Genomic DNA, 16,215 nt, shown 5'->3' on the forward strand with positions numbered 1-16,215 from the left:
AAAAACACCCTTACCTTATTTACATTTGTAATACATTAGCAGTATAGTTGCAGCTTAACAGTAGGGTATGCCCTACAAAATGTTAGTGCAGAAACAACTTTTGAGAACGATATAGTGAAAGAGGTCACTCTTCTTGTAAGTATACTTCAGATTTTTGAAGCTAGTGAACATCATTCTTTCTGCATTAGCCCAGCCAACATTTATCCCACCTCAGGTATGTTATAGTACAAGAGAAAAGAGTTTTGATTCTACTGTGGAAAGAAATGATACTTAGAGTTACAGAATCACAGAAAAAAATTGGGTTGGAAGGGACCTCTGGAGGTCATCTAGTCCAATCTCCTCCTCAGAGCAGGGCCAACTTTAAAGTTAGATCAGGTTTCTCAGGGCCTTGCCCTGTCAAGTCTTGAAAACTTCCAAGGATACAGATTCCCCAGCCTCTCTGGTCAACCAATTCCAATACTTAACCACACTTATAACGATTGTTTTTTTTTCCTTTTATCTAGTCAAAATTTCTCTTGCTGCACCTTGTGACAGTTGCCTCCTGTCTCTGTCACTGTGCATCACTGAGAAATGCCCAGCTCCATCTTCTCCATAGCTCCCCTCTAGGTAGTAGAGGTGGAATTACATCTCCCCTTATTCTTCTCCAGGCTGAAAAAAATTTCAGCCTTTCTGTGTACATTAAGAGCTCCCTCCAGTCCCCTACCTGTCTTGATTGCCCTCTACTCCACTTTCTCCAGTTTGTCGGTATCTCCCTTGTACAGAGGAGTCCAAACTGGACCCAGTACTCCAGATGTGCACTCATGAGTCACTTCCCTTGCCCTGCTGCTGATTACATTTTTGTTCATACAACCCAGTATGCAAGGCTTGTTGCTCTCTACAGTATGTATTTTCTACCACTCACTAATGTACCTAACTGATTTTCCTCTGATCCATGTGAGATTGTAATTTAGCTGCATTTGGGATAAAAAAGAGGTGGGAAGCTCTGTTACATAGTTCACAGCAAGAAAGAAAATTATGCTCATCCGTCACACTCATTCTGCTTCTGTTGAGGAGAGGTTTATGAAACAGAAAGATCTTTATCTGAACTTTGAAGGAGGGTAGAAACAGTATTCACTCAGACCTGAAGTAGACAAAAAGAGTAAGAAGCCTACATTTTGTACCATGTACCAAAGATTTTACAAATATTTGAATATACAAATATAAATCCTACTAATTATTCTATCAAATAAATGCCTTAAAACCTTCCACACAGGTGATTGCTAGTTATGTCACATTCTATTAATAAATACAGAATTAAGACATGCTATTCCTGAAAAAAGTAAAACTTTAATTGTATTTATCTAAGCAATTTGGTCATTTAACTCTCCCAGCTGGCTACGCTTTGGTACCCGCTCTCTGGCACAGTCCACTTCATATAGTTTGCGAACATGTCGTTCCCTTCTAAAGAAGTGTAAGACATGCACCCATTGTGCATTGCTACAAGAGATGTCTTTAGATGCAGACACACAGCAGTACTGAGAAACAGTAGTGATGCAATGAGCAAAAGGCACACCATATTTTGTCAGTATGAATGTTACAAAATAGCCACAAGAAAAAATCCAAGCAGATTGTTCTAATTCAGGACAGAATAGATACAGTCTTATTTTGGAGCATGAAAATGTAATCTGCCCCAGATTACCCTCCTTTCCAATAACAGTCCCTACTCTGTCATCCACATTAAATTAACAGCTAAACATAGTTGACCTCCAGCCAGGATATTACAAGGATTTTGCCTTTCTATATACACATATGCTTACAAAAGAAATTGTGATAATGAGATTGAGATCAAAATATTGTCCAGAATCCTTTTAAAATTGAAGGCAAAGAAAAGAGAGGAGGAACTTCTTTATGATTTAAGAACAGATATATATATATGTATGATCAAAACAACAAAATTTGAGAAGTTATAGCAGATGTGTTAATCCACATTCTTTAACTTCAAATTTTCCCATTTCACATTAAGTGCCAGCTTTTCCTGAAGACTCAAGTCACTATATAAAAAATGATTGAGTATCTTCTAAAAACAGAAGATGGTGAGATCTCTTGGACAGCTTACCCAAAGACTCTCTTGTGCCTAAGCTCTTAAGGGAATACAATTCGGAAAGGTTTATTCAATAAATTAAAAGTAATATCTCCTACACGAAGCAAAAGACATAACAGAATGAAAAACATTACCTGTAGGAGGAATATTTTTAGACTTTTAGAGAGAGAGGCAAATGAAAGCTGAACAGAACACTGCCAACTGGTTTCTCACCAAATTACTCTCAGTAGGGCGCAACTAAACTCAAATTACCCTTTAGAGAAAAAAGAAGAGACACTGCTCAGGAACTATCTATCTTGCCATAATACAACAGTGGCAGAAAACAAACAACAACAAATGACACCTGGAAACAGCAAGGGAAAATCTGTACTAGTCCTCCTTTTACAAAAACAGTTATAGATGTTCAGCAGAGGTACAGTCCTATCATTGTAAATCAAATCCAAGAAGATAGTCCTTCAGAGAAGAATGACTCTGAGGCTGTGCAAGAGATTTCTTACAGTAATCTTAATCATACCATAAAAAATGACTTTGCACATTTGTAGCACGTATTCTCAACTTATGTATGAATGCACGCCAAGATTTATTTAAAAACTTAAGATACTACCATAGCATGAGGAAAAAGACTTCTGCAACGGATTGTTAAACCTATTCATTTTGACTCATTTCATGGATTTCTTGTATAATTATGCCTCAATGTATTTTGAATCTGTCATTTGTTAGTAGAGTCTGTATCACACTCTGTACTTCACTGAAAACCTTTACCAGAACATAAAGACTAATTAACATTTGACTACAACTGTCTTGGCCAATCCAAATGATACGGTAGAGCTACAGTAAAACAGCTTTTCTTAATATGGACTTCAGGTGATGGAAACAAGAAAAAGATACATTATCTTCCTTTTTAATGCTTGGCATTGAGGATAATCCAAAGAGATACATAACAAAGACAACCAGAAACAGAGAAAAGACAAGGCAAACATGAATAGGTCTAGCTGCATGGAACAGGAAATCATAAATGAACAAACAAAAGAAGAGCAAAGAAAGATCTATCCAAATCCCAGGAGTTTCTCAGCATGCACAGTGCAGGGAGAGCTCCTGCACAGACTGAACACCCTTGTGTGTCCCCACTAAGTGCAAAGCTCAGAAATCTCTTTATGAGCTTAGGCTGTTAAACAGTCTTTACGCAGAAATACTGTAAAGCAAACGGTTCTTGTTTTGAGAGAGAGCAGCAGCAAGTTGGAAGATCTGGAAAAGCCGGTTCTGGTTTTGTGGCTGGAACCGCGGACGCAGGCTGTTCCCGCAGCCAGGGCTTTGAAGATGCTGACCCAGGGATGGGGAGCTGGTGTCTGTGCTCAAGAGCCAGAGATACCATATCCAGCCTACTTCGCTCCAAAAACAAGAGTATGTGGTACTGACATCTGTTTCCAGTACAACAATGTGGTGAGTGTCAAGCACTGAAAGCTCACCAAATCCTACAAAAACACTTTTAACTCTCCCAGTGATCCAATACCCCCTTGCTGACAAGCAGAGTGGAGCAGACATGTAACTTGACATAGCCATTCTCTACATATCTAGAAAAAATTGAACCTGAGCTAAAAACCTGGCCATACATTTCCATAGAAATGTATTATTGCTGCAGGATGAAAATTAGATAAACACAATATAAATGATTTTGAACAGATACAGCTTCAAATTCTGCATAAAATAGTCCAAAGGAAAGTTTTAAAGAGAGGTGAAAAAAAGCAAAATTCCTGTGACTGAATGAAAACTAAGGGCTTTGTTTCCTACCTGATTTTTTGTTTCGATTAGTAGTATTCACTTGCTTCAAGTAAAGCACACAGTTAAATACCTTGTTAGGTTAAAGTCAAAGTGCTCAGTACCTCACGAAATTGGACACTGAATCCCAATATGAAATTCTAATAAAGTCTGGATAACCTGAACCTTACCCTTACCTCCTTACCTGACCCTCCTTTAGTTTCCATAATGAAATATTTTGCCTCTTCCCCCACCATCCAGACACCTGGTTCAGTTAAAAATCTGTGCAATTCAGGATGCACAAAAGTTATGTTTTAAAACACCTAACAAAACATCTAACATTCACAAATTGTCGCAGTTGCAATTTCTCCTCATACAGGACTGAGTGTGCAAAGCAGCAACTACATCAAGAAAGAAAGACTTCAGTCTGGGTTGTTGATATGTTAGTGGCTGCTTAAAATCATTTTTCAGTCTCATTCCTATTTTTTTCACAAGTTCCTTTCCCATTATTTAAGCAATGCACACTCAGTAACAATTTTGTCTGTCCTAACTGTCGATTCCCATATTTTCACCAAATGTCTTAAGATGGAATTTAGTCAGGAATGGGAAGAGTGTATTTCCCAAATTCAGAAATATTGAATATATTTAGTTACTTTTTAATGGCACACATCTTCATACAAGACCCACAACATTCATGCCCACTAAATGCTTTGCAGTTACAGAACTCTGAAAACATTGAGTGGTATGGACTTAGGTTGAAATCAATCTGTACCGTACATCTGGTGTTTTAGCGTGTCTTATATAAGAAAATAAAGCAGAACAGTTCAGTGGTAAATAGCAGATACAGTGTTTTATTTTAAAAATCAAAAATCCTCCAAAACGCAATTCTCAGATGACTCATTAAAAAGCCCCTCCCCCCCCCAAGGGAAAAAGGCAGATTAGCAATTTGGGAGGGAGGGTCCAGTTTTCATATTATTTGAAGGACTACCAAAAAAAGGTGACAAAAAGCCCTTTAAACACACTAGATCCCCATTCTGCTCCCTGAACAGTTGATCAGGGCTCTCCACAGGGCTTACTTCAAACCTCTCTTCCATCGTCAAGCTTAGGTATCAAGGCGCTTGAGGATAAGTATATGGAAGAAGCATTGAGCTCTCATTTAACTTCAGCTACATTTCATTTTTCAGAGATTACCAGGGCAAAAAGATGAGCAGGTGCCAATGCCAATACAACATATAGATTTCTATTTCAAGTCTTCTTCATGCATCCTAACGAATATGAGGAGACTCTTTTTTACATAGGTAGCCTACACATTTTGGAATATATATCAATCATTTCTCACAAGTTGAATGGGGAAGGAAAAATATTGAAAAGCTCTTTCCCCCTCTCAATTTACAGTGAACAGGTTCTGATCCTGCAAACTTGATTATGTGATCAGTGCTTTTTCTCTCCCAGTTTGTCTCACTAACTTCAAAGAAAAATATTCATTTGAAGCACCCAAAGATATATATCTGTAGGAGGAAGTGACCTCTCAATTGGTCAACCACACTAAGCTTAAGATTTTCTGAAGAATTTTGTTTTCTCCTTTTTCTGTGAAAGTATTTCTCATGCACGTCCTCCCATTAGTGTAGTTTGGATGTGAGGGCTGGCTGTGAGAAAACAGAAAGAAGTGAGGGAAAAAAACTAAGCTAAGCACTCAGAGTAACTTTGAGAAAGAGGTTTAAAATTCATTTGCAAAAACAGTGATGCTCAGTGGGAAACTTTGGCAAGGAGATATAGAAGGAGGGACTCGGCAACAAGGAGGGAATTGGCAACCTCCGTTCCAACAGATTTAAATGCTCATTCTTAAAATATCAGGCAAGTGAATTTAATCCCTCAGCACCTATTAACTGAAACTGGCTTTGTGAGCATTTACTACATCTGAAAGCCATGCCCAAAATTATCAGCCCATGAGACTGAAACAGAAGTTATAAAATAATTAAGCTAAAGCAACGTTGTCATTCTGATTTTGTAGACAGGCAACTCCAATGTCCTTTCAACTAGTATAGCTTTGCCGATGGGCAGCTCGGCGATATCAGGAAGATCCTGGCTTCTTCCCAGAACCTGGGGGCAGCAGAGAAGCCAAGGTGACTTCCAGTCTTGCAACGGGGGAAACCACATGCCTCCGTTATGGTTGGAAAATGCCACTCTAGGGGAGCAAACAGGTACATTGCACCACTTCTCTCTCACTACTCATCAGGTTATGTCAGAAGTGAGGAAGAGCCGATTAAATTGTTCACAACAACCCAAAGCCACTGAGGAGGTAATAACAAGCAATAAATGACAGTTCCTCCCATTTCCCAGCAGCTAGACAAGCAAAGACAAGGGCTTCAGATTTTATGTTGCCATTACTTTAAAAACAGCTCTCATGAAAAAGCATGTTAGCTGGAGATGTTGATGTTTAATTTCTGAGTAATATGCAGAGTGTAATAGCAGAATAATCAGGCCATATAAGTTTAAGTGTGCAGATTTGGTTTATCATAATAAAAGGATTACTCAGAGACATTTCCATAATTTGCCATATTTGCTACACATGCTGTGGCTTTCCATTCCTGTCGTTAGTATAGAAAAATAAGTGGAAGACTTAACACAACTTGAGCCTTCATGCAGATCTATTATTAATCTTGAACTCTGTTGGACTTTTCACTTGGTGAATGTATTCCAGTCATTAAAAACATAGGCTCTCTTAAACTACACTCTATAAAACACACCTTTAGCTTGTACAGAACTACTAAGATATTTAAGGATAAATACCTGACTAAATGTTTGCAGAATTGAGGCCTTAAGGTATCTCTGTGTATTTTGTCACCTTTTTCCATGATATTTATTTTGCTTTAACAGTCACTTAACCATATAAAACATTTAATGAATTAAAGTATAATAATTCAAAGAGTTCATTTTTTAAGTGAAAGAAGATGTTTTCTTTTAAGAAAATGTCTTAAAAGGACAGTTGAAATCTGATGGGAATTGAAGATGAACCTTTTTTTTCCTTCACTAAAAATCTCCCAAGGCTTTGCCCTACAATTCAATGAAACCACTGGAAACTTTGTCACTGACTTCAATAAAACCAGGAACAAGTTTTTATTTAAGCAGCCCTTAATTAATTTAAGCAATTTAAAATATATATTTAAGCATATTTTATTATGATTTGATAATAGAAAGGGGAAAGAGCTCTTGTTAGTGAAGTAAAGCTTTACTAAACCATTCTTTATAATTGTAAAATATTCTTGTGAAGATAAACACCATCAAATGCACTGGAAAATAAACATTGATGAAGAAGAAAGAGATCACTAGAGAGGGAGAGATAGCTCTTTCACATGATGCTTCACATCTACAAAATCCTTGGAGCAAGAATTTAGGCTTAATACTTTTCTTCATGTGAAACCTTTATGTGTGACCAACCACTGAAACTTGAAATTCCCCATGTAATTTTGATATTCCATTAAAAATTATTTGTGAATGACAACTCTATCTAAGCAGCAATCTTTCCATTCCCAGGCCAGTATAAAGGGGTGTGGTATAAAATGCTGAAGTCAAATAGCTAAAATAAAAAAGGTAAAACAAACAATCCATCCTTCTCTTGGCCTCATATCAAAATTATTATAGAAATGTTGGCCTCGTATATGGAAATCTCCAATCAGCTGGCAACTAAGCACTTAGTGAACACTTTAAATTTGAATGCAGCTGGGCCAGTTGTTCCTACCCCTGAACAACAGGCTGCTCCAAGGGCAGGATTTTCAGATCTTGCACACAAGCGCATGCTACAAACTGCATCATCACCAAGTCACATCTGACACAGATGCAGTTTGGGACAGATGAAGGATGTCCTGCTCAGAGGATATTGGGTTTGTTTTTCTGAAGGCACAGCCTCCACTAAATGTTACTTCTCTTTCTCTTTACTGCTTCAGAGATTAAGATAGGAGGAAGGAAATAATTCCCATATACATCTCCTAAAAGAGAATCTTCATTGCATAACCCTGTTGCTTGCACAGTGGAATTACAGAAATATTTTCCAAAAAGGGTAATTATACTGAAGATGTTGGAATGGAGTTAATGAAAAAAGGTTTTGTAATGAATACCTCCTTTATTTCCTAAGAAACAGGATGGGAATTTTTAAATATTCAGACCAAAACCTTCCACACTCATTTTTGGCTCACATTCATCTATTCAATTTTCTTTTATAGTTGACTAAAATCATTTCCATGATAAACTCCATTTTTCAAGCTGAGAGAAACCAAACTACAAATTTGCTATTGAGGTTGCTATAACTTAGATAACTGGATCTTTTAAAGTTATGATATTATAAATAATTACTTCCTATTCTCCAAATAAAATGAGTCTTTTTTAACCTATTCAAGCATACTTACTTTGCCACAGGTAGGGTGAAGCACCCAAAATAGAGAATTCTCCATTTCCTAAAACTGAGCAAGCTAACAGAGGCAGCGAACAGACACAGCAGTTTGCGCAGCAGTGGTTGGGCTCTGACTAGAACTTGAGGATCTTGTTGGAAGTTGTGGGCTTCCTGAGGACCCCCGAAGACCTAGAAGGTGATTGCTGTGAACAGGAAAGGGGAAGCTAGGCAAGGACAACTGCAGGAGACCTTGACTTCTCCTGGGAAAAGCTCTAGCTAGGAGTGGCTGCTGCTAACGAGCTCTCTGGGTTGCCCCTGACCAGAGGGAGTTGGGGCCTTTGATCCCAGTGGCCCTTGATTAGGGCGGTCAAGCACCCTGTGAGTCAGTGCTAGGGAGAGGTCTATATAAGAGCCAGGCCTAGAGTGCAGCAAACAGAGGCAGCAGTTTGCGCAGAAGGGATGTGTGAAGGTACCTTCATTTCTGTTCCCTTGGTGTACGCTTCCTCAAGTATGGTCGTGACATGCCGTACAGCGCGTTCCCCAGCGGCTGTTGGAGTTGCTGTGTCAGAGGCTTGGACCCAGACAGACCCTCTGACAGTAGATGCGGCTCTACAGGTCTCAGGCTGCAGGGAGTGCTTGGGGCCTCTCCAGGAGGCCTGGGCTGGCAGCCAGCTCTCCTGCAGGAGGTGTGCTGCTGTTGGCGAGTTGTGTCGTCAGGTAAGGGAGTTACGGGAGGAGGTCAGTAGGCTGCACAGCATCCGAGAAGCAGAGCAAGAGATAGACAGGGTATTCTCGGAGACTGTGCAGCTCCAGGAGTCCCAACCCCCTGCAGCAGTGGAGTTGCCAGAGGGCTCTGTGCCGTGTGAAACGGTACAACATAACATCATAGAAGAAGGCTGGAAACTGGTCACTGCTTGTGGGAGGAGAAAGGCTCCTACTCCTCCCGAAGACTTGCAGCTGAAGAACAGGTTTAGTGCCCTCCAGGATGAGGAGGAGATGGGCATGGCTGCAAGGGGAGTACCTGGGACAACAGACCCTGTGCCTTGCTGGAATGCCCGGAAGAAGCGGTGGGTGACTGTCATGGGGGACTCCCTGCTGCAGGGGACGGAGGCACCTGTCTGCCAACCTGACCTCATGTCTAGAGAGGTTTGTGGCCTGCCAGGGGCGTGTGTGAGAGACGTCATGGAAAGACTGCCAAGGCTTGTCCACGTGTCAGACTATTACCCACTGCTGCTCTTCCATGTGGGCGCCAATGACACCAAGGGCAAACTGGAGACCATCAAGCAGGATTTCAGAGCTCTGGGGATGGTGGTCAAGGGTCTGGGAGCCCAGGTCATCTTCTCCTCAATCCTGCCAGGGAGGGGGATGGATGAGAGGAGGAGGAGACGGACTTTCCAGGTTAACGACTGGCTGCGCCGCTGGTGTTGGCAACAGGGTTTTGGTTTCTACAACTATGGGACCCTGTTTGAAGATCGACAACTGATGGGGAGAGATGGGATCCACCTCACGAGGCGGGGCACGTGGGTCTTTGCCAACAGGTTGGCCAACCTGGTAAGGAGGGCTTTAAACTAGGAAAGATGGGGGAAGGGGAGAGTTACAGTGCCAGGGTAGTTGGCAAAAGACTGCTCAAGTCAGGATGCCTCCAACAGGTGAATGCAGCCAGGGAAGTGTGCATGGGATGTGGCTATGGAGGATCCTCTTTTACCCCTCCTGGGAAACCTGCATGCTCGATCACCTCCCTGAAATGCCTGTATGCCAATGCACGCAGCTTGGGGAACAAACAGGAAGAACTAGAGATATGTGTGCGGTCGCAGGGCCATGATCTCATTGCCATTACAGAGACATGGTGGGATAGCTCGCATGACTGGAGTGCTGTCATGGCTGGCTACGTGCTTTTTAGGAAAGACAGGCCAGGAAAGCGAGGTGGTGGAGTTGCTCTTTATGTGAGAGAGCAACTGGAATGTATTGAGCTGTGCCTAGGGGTGGATGAAGAGCGAGTCGAGAGCTTATGGGTAAGGATCAAAGGGCAGGCTAGCAGGGGTGAGACTGTTGTGGGTGTTTACTACAGGCCACCTGATCAGGAAGAGGAAGTCGATGAGGCCTTCTACAGACAGCTGGAAGTAGCCTCACGATCCCAGGCCCTGGTTCTCATGGGGGACTTCAACCACCCCGATATCTGCTGGAAAGACAACACAGCTAGGCACAAACAGTCCTGGAGGTTCCTGCAGAGCATTGGTGACAACTTCTTGACACAGGTGGTGGAGGAACCAACAAGGAGAGGTGTGCTGCTGGACCTCGTACTAACAAACAAAGAAGGACTGGTTGGAGATGTGAAGGTCGGGGGCTGCCTTGCCTGCAGTGACCATGAGATGGTGGAGTTCAGGATCCTGCGAGGAGGCAGCAGGGCACCAAGTAGGATCGCAACCCTGGACTTCAGGAGAGCAAACTTTGGCCTCTTCAGGGACCTACTTGGAGGAATCCCATGGGTGAGGGCCCTAGAAGGAAGGAGTGTTCAAGAGAGCTGGTTAATATTCAAACATCACTTCCTCCAGGCTCAAGAGCGGTGCATCCCTATGAGTAGGAAGTCAAGCAAAGGAGGCAGGAGACCTGCATGGATGAGCAAGGAGCTCCTGGCAAAACTCAACCAGAAGAAGGAAGTATACAGAAAGTGGAAAGGGGGACAGGCCACTTGGGAGGAATATAGGAACGTTGTCAGAGTATGCAGGGATGAGACGAGGAAGGCTAAGGCCCGTTTGGAATTAAATCTCGCCAGAGATGTCAAGGACAACAAGAAGGGCTTCTTCAAATACCTCAGTAGCAAAAGGAAGACTAGGGAAAATGTGGGCCCTTTGCTGAATGGGGTGGGTGCCCTGATGACGAAGGATGCAGAGAAGGCAGAGTTACTGAATGCCTTCTTTGCTTCAGTCTTGACTGCTCAGGCCAGCCCTCAGGAACCCCAGACCCTGGAGGCAAGAGAGAAAGTCTGGAGAACGGGAGACTTTCCCTTGGGCGAGGAGGATCGGGTTAGAGATCATTTAGGCAAACTTGACACCCACAAATCCATAGGCCCCGATGGGATGCACCCACGAGTGCTGAGGGAGCTGGCGGATGTCATTGCTAAGCTACTCTCCATCATCTTTGAAAGGTCATGGAGGACAGGAGAGGTGCCTGAGGACTGGAAGAAAGCCAATGTCACCCCAGTCTTCAAAAAGGGCAAGAAGGAGGACCCAGGGAACTACAGGCCAGTCAGCCTCACCTCCATCCCTGGAAAGGTGATGGAGCAGCTCATCCTGGAGGCCATCTCCAAGCATGTGGAGGACAAGAAGGTGATCAGGAGTAGTCAGCATGGCTTCACCAAGGGGAAATCATGCCTAACCAATCTGATAGCCTTCTATGATGGAATGCCTGGCTGGGTAGATGAGGGGAGAGCAGTGGATGTTGTCTACCTTGACTTCAGCAAGGCTTTTGACACTGTCTCCCATAACATCCTCATAGACAAGCTCAGGAAGTGTGGGTTAGATGAGTGGACAGTGAGGTGGATTGAGAAATGCCTGAATGGCAGAGCTCAGAGGGTTGTGATCAGTGGTGCAGAGTCTAGTTGGAGGCCTGTAGCTAGCGGTGTCCCCCAGGGGTCAGTCCTGGGTCCAGTCTTGTTCAACTTCTTCATCAACGACCTGGATGAAGGGACAGAGTGCACCCTCAGCAAGTTTGCTGACGATACAAAACTGGGAGGAGTGGCTGATACACCAGAGGGCTGTGCTGCCATTCAGAGAGACCTGGACAGGCTGGAGAGGTGGGCAGAGAGGAACCTCATGAAGTTCAACAAAGGCAAGTGCAGGGTCCTGCACCTAGGGAGGAATAACCCCATGCACCAGTACAGGTTGGGGGTTGACCTGCTGGAAAGCAGCTCTGCGGAGAAGGACCTGGGAGTGCTGGTGGACACCAAGTTAAGCATGAGGCAGCAATGTGCCCTTGCGGCCAAGAAGGCCAATGGTATCCTGGGGTGCATCAGGAAGAGTGTTGCCAGCAGGTCGAGGGAGGTGATCCTCCCCCTCTACTCAGCCCTGGTGAGGCCACATCTGGAGTACTGTGTCCAGTTCTGGGCTCCCCAGTACAAGAGGGATGTGGCACTACTGGAGCAAGTCCAGTGAAGGGCCACAAAGATGATTAGGGGACTGGAGCATCTCTCTTATGAGGAAAGGCTGAGAGAGCTTGGCCTGTTTAGCTTGGAGAAGAGAAGGCTGAGAGGAGATCTTATCAATGTGTACAAGTATCTGAAGGGAGGGTGTCAAGAGGATGGGACCAGACTCTTTTCAGTGGTGCCGAGCGACAGGACGCGAGGCAACGGGCACAAACTGAAAAACAGAAAGTTCCATCTGAACATGAGAAAAAACTTCTTTGCTGTGAGGGTGACAGAGCACTGGCACAGGTTGCCCAGAGAGGTTGTGGAGTCTCCTTCTCTGGAGATATTCAAAACCTGCCTGGACGCAATCCTGTGCAATGTGCTCTAGGTGACCCAGCTTGAGCAGGGGGGTTGGACTAGATGATCTCCAGAGGTCCCTTCCAACCTCAACCATTCTGTGATTCTGTGATTCTTTTAAAATACAGATTCAAATCATTTATGCATATCACTGCCGATAGTTATAATGTGACTAGATAATACTTGTGCAACACCTTGAAAATCCACTCTAAAACCAACAGGTATTAGGTGCTGTGAGGACATGCAACACCACAAACCAGGTGCAGCATCAGAGTCCCCCTACACAACAGCACCACCATGACCACTGTGACGGTGACTGCAAAGACACTTGTGCAGGACCAAGACATCGCGGGCAGGAGTGTCCCACCTGCAGGCCACCCGCCGGGGCCAGACACAGGTGTTCAGCACAGAGACCTGGGTACACATAACTCCTTTACAGCACTGTGCTCAGACCTGCCCAAACTGTTCTCATGCATCAGAACTATACGCTTTTTTTTCCAAACTAAAGGCAATTTTTTTAATGCATGTTACTCTAAACAGCTGTCCTTACCAACATGAAAGATGCCTCCAAAATACAAACCACTCTTTGTTACTGTAGATACCCTTTTATTAAATGCCTGAAAGATATACCTACCCAGGTTCAAATGCCAAGTAATCAAATAAAAACTCTGTTGAAGAACAGTACTGTAGCATCACATGAAACTGCACTGAATTTAAACTTAACTAGAAGCTCCACAATGCAAAGCTACAATCCTCTGTGATCAGGAATCAAACCAAAAACAAAAGAAAGGCTTGACTACTTTAAAATGCTAGATGCACACCAACTTGGAAAAAAAAAAAACTCACGCTTTTGCATTTGCAGTCTGAAAAAGATGTGCCGTGCTGCACAGTTTGACAATCCACAGGCCTTGAGATTACAAAAAATGACAGGTAGAGTAACCCTTACGTGCCCAAAGCATCCGACACCTTTGCCTGCAGCCAGTGAAAACACAGGGACCCACCTAGCTCTGCAGACCAGAGCCCGTGCTCTACGCCTGGGATACAATTAGGTAACTCTGCACGGGAAATCTTACCTATCTTACATGTTTCAATGGTAGTTATCATGTCATAACTGGCTAAGTAGCCATCTCCCCCTTAATTAGCATGAACAGCTAAAGGTCAGATCCCATTGCCCACCGTCTCGCAGCAGGTTTTTTGTCACTGACACTGGTACTCCCAAAAGGATTTTGAAATCATCAACTTCTAACTAACTTAAAATTCAAGCACCTAGATGAAATACATTTAGCTAATTCTGAGTAACTTTTGATCGTAAGTCTTAATACAATTTTGAAAACTGATAAAAATCCTCTTTGCATCTTTTAACTCTGAACAGCAATGCGTCTGAAGTCATCACCCAAGCGCTGACATAGCATCCCAGCTGGCGGAGGCTGAGATCTTTTATATCCCAAAATAGGACAGTTGCAGGGAAGATCTGGGGGACTCGTTCAGGGCGAGAGGCAGGCTTGGCCCTTAAAAATTGTCTTTTGCAACCTTGTATCACAACAGCGTCTAATGTGTCTTTGAATCCCAGACCACTGTGTAAGGTAATGATTTTGTGAGGAGCTCTGCATCATACTGAAACAATGGATGTGTTTTGTTAATTGATCTAGTAACGGTTATTTATAACGGAAGGAACTGTCTGAAAAGGAAATGGAAATAAATGGAAAAGGCTGCCTTCCAACCGCGATCCAAAAGCACCAAAAGCCACTACTAAACAGTTAACTGGGAAAGCTAAACACCACAAACAGGAAGGAGAATTTCTTCAAACACACAGAGTTTACAGTTACAAAGGGCTGCGCATAATCAACTTCCAAAGCAATCGCTATCAAGAAACAATGCTACATTCTTTGAATACATTTGTCCACTTGGTATGATATCTGCAGCCCAACATCGAAGACATCCAAGTTAAATGAATAAATATTTGCATTGCTAAGTTGGATTTGTCTTGGAATCTGATCGCTCCTCATGTGGTTTTGACACATCTGTGTTGTCAAATAAATCACAGATCGCTGGGTATGCACAGGAAAAATAATTTGTCTATCTTGTTAGAAGCCATTGCATACTTAAGTTTATGAGGTGTGAAGCTGGGAGGGGAAACTTTTACATGCCCGGGACAACTATATATGGAGTTCATCGAGGGAACATCAAACACAGGAGTTCACCCTGCCAACGCAACAGGGCAGCGCGCACAACCTCACGGCCCTGCCTCTCCCCGAAATCCCGGCGGCGCCGTGCCCGGCCCTCCCCGCGCACCCACGCGCGCGGGGGCGGGCGCCGAGGGCCGCCCCGTGGGCTCCCGCCCGGCTCCCCCCCGTCGGGGCGGCGGCGGCGCGGCCCGGGGGGCGGCGGGCGGGTCCCGGCGGGGGGCGGCGGGGGTCCGGCCCCGCGGGGGCGGCGGGCTGCCGGCGCGCCTACCTCGGATTTCCACACGACGTAGGCGGCGGGGCGCGGGCCGGGCGGCGAGGGCTGCCCCTTGCGCTGCTGCAGCCAGCGGCGCGGCGAGGAGAAGATGCTGTTGGCGGCGCCGGCGGGGCCGCTGAGCGCCGAGGCCGAGGGCGTGCGCGCCAGGAAGGGCAGCTCCCGGCCGGGGCTCCGCTTCCCGCGGGGGGTCTCGTCGTCGAAGAGGCCGCTGCCCGGCGGCGACCGCTCCAGCGGCGTGCAGGGCGTGGAGAGCGAGGCGCCGGGCGGCGGCGGGGCGCCCCGCTCCGCCGGGGGACTGCCGGCGGCCCGCGCCCGCGGCGCCCGGCCCGCGCCCGCGCCCTCGCCCTCCTCGCGGCCGCCGCCGCCGATGATGGCGGGGTCGAGGCTGCGGGTCTGGCGGAGCCGCCGCTTGGAGAGGCTCTTGGCGGCGGGGGCGGCGGCGGCCGGCGAGGAGCAGGAGAAGACGCTGCTCAGCAGGCTCTGCGCCGACATCGCGGCGGCGGCGGCGGCCGCCCCCCGCGCCCCGCCGGGGCTGCCGCCGGGCTCTCGCTGGCTCCTCTGCCCCCGCTCCCCCCGCCGCCGGCTCCCGGGGCGCCCCCCGCCCTGCGGCTCAGCCCCCCGCCCCGCGGCCCGACGGCGGCACCGGGGGGCTCATGGCGGCGGCCCGTGTGCCGCGCTGGGGCTGCTCCAGGGCTGCTGCCGCCGCCGCGGTCACTTCGCTGGGAGGGAGGGAGAGGGAGGGAGCGAGGGAGGGAAAAAAAAAAAAGTTACGAGCGAAAAGGGGAGGGAAGGAGGCAGCAGCGAAAGCTTTTATCTCGGCTCGCCGCAGCCTGCCAGAGTCACTCCCCCCTCGGCGGCGATGCGCACGGGATCCGCTCGCCGCCCCCCGTCGGGTGCCGGGCGGCGCCGGCGGAGCGGGGCCAGGTGCCGCCCGGGCGCGCAGCTCGGGCGGGCCGCGCCGCGCCGCGGGAGCCGCGCTTGCGCTGAGCGGTGGCTTTGAGGTTTGGGGTTCGGGGGGGTCGTGTGAAGGGGAACGATTGTGTCTGGGAGCGA

At 46.1% G+C, this 16,215-nt stretch overlaps 1 protein-coding gene across 1 annotated transcript in view; it reads right to left on the reverse strand.

Moving 5' to 3' along the window:
• Positions 1 to 15,698, reverse strand: part of ARHGAP6 (Rho GTPase activating protein 6) — a 351,199-nt gene extending 335,501 nt beyond the window's left edge. Inside the window, exon 1 of the mRNA XM_067296516.1 lies at positions 15,157 to 15,698. Coding sequence (XP_067152617.1) covers positions 15,157 to 15,654 — 498 coding nt within the window. The 5' untranslated portion in view covers positions 15,655 to 15,698. The remainder of the gene's footprint in view (positions 1 to 15,156) is intronic.
• Between the last annotated feature and the right edge of the window lie 517 nt (positions 15,699 to 16,215).

This window comes from Apteryx mantelli, chromosome 1 (assembly GCF_036417845.1).
Source record: "Apteryx mantelli isolate bAptMan1 chromosome 1, bAptMan1.hap1, whole genome shotgun sequence".
In the NCBI taxonomy this organism is placed as follows: Eukaryota; Metazoa; Chordata; class Aves; order Apterygiformes; family Apterygidae; genus Apteryx; species Apteryx mantelli.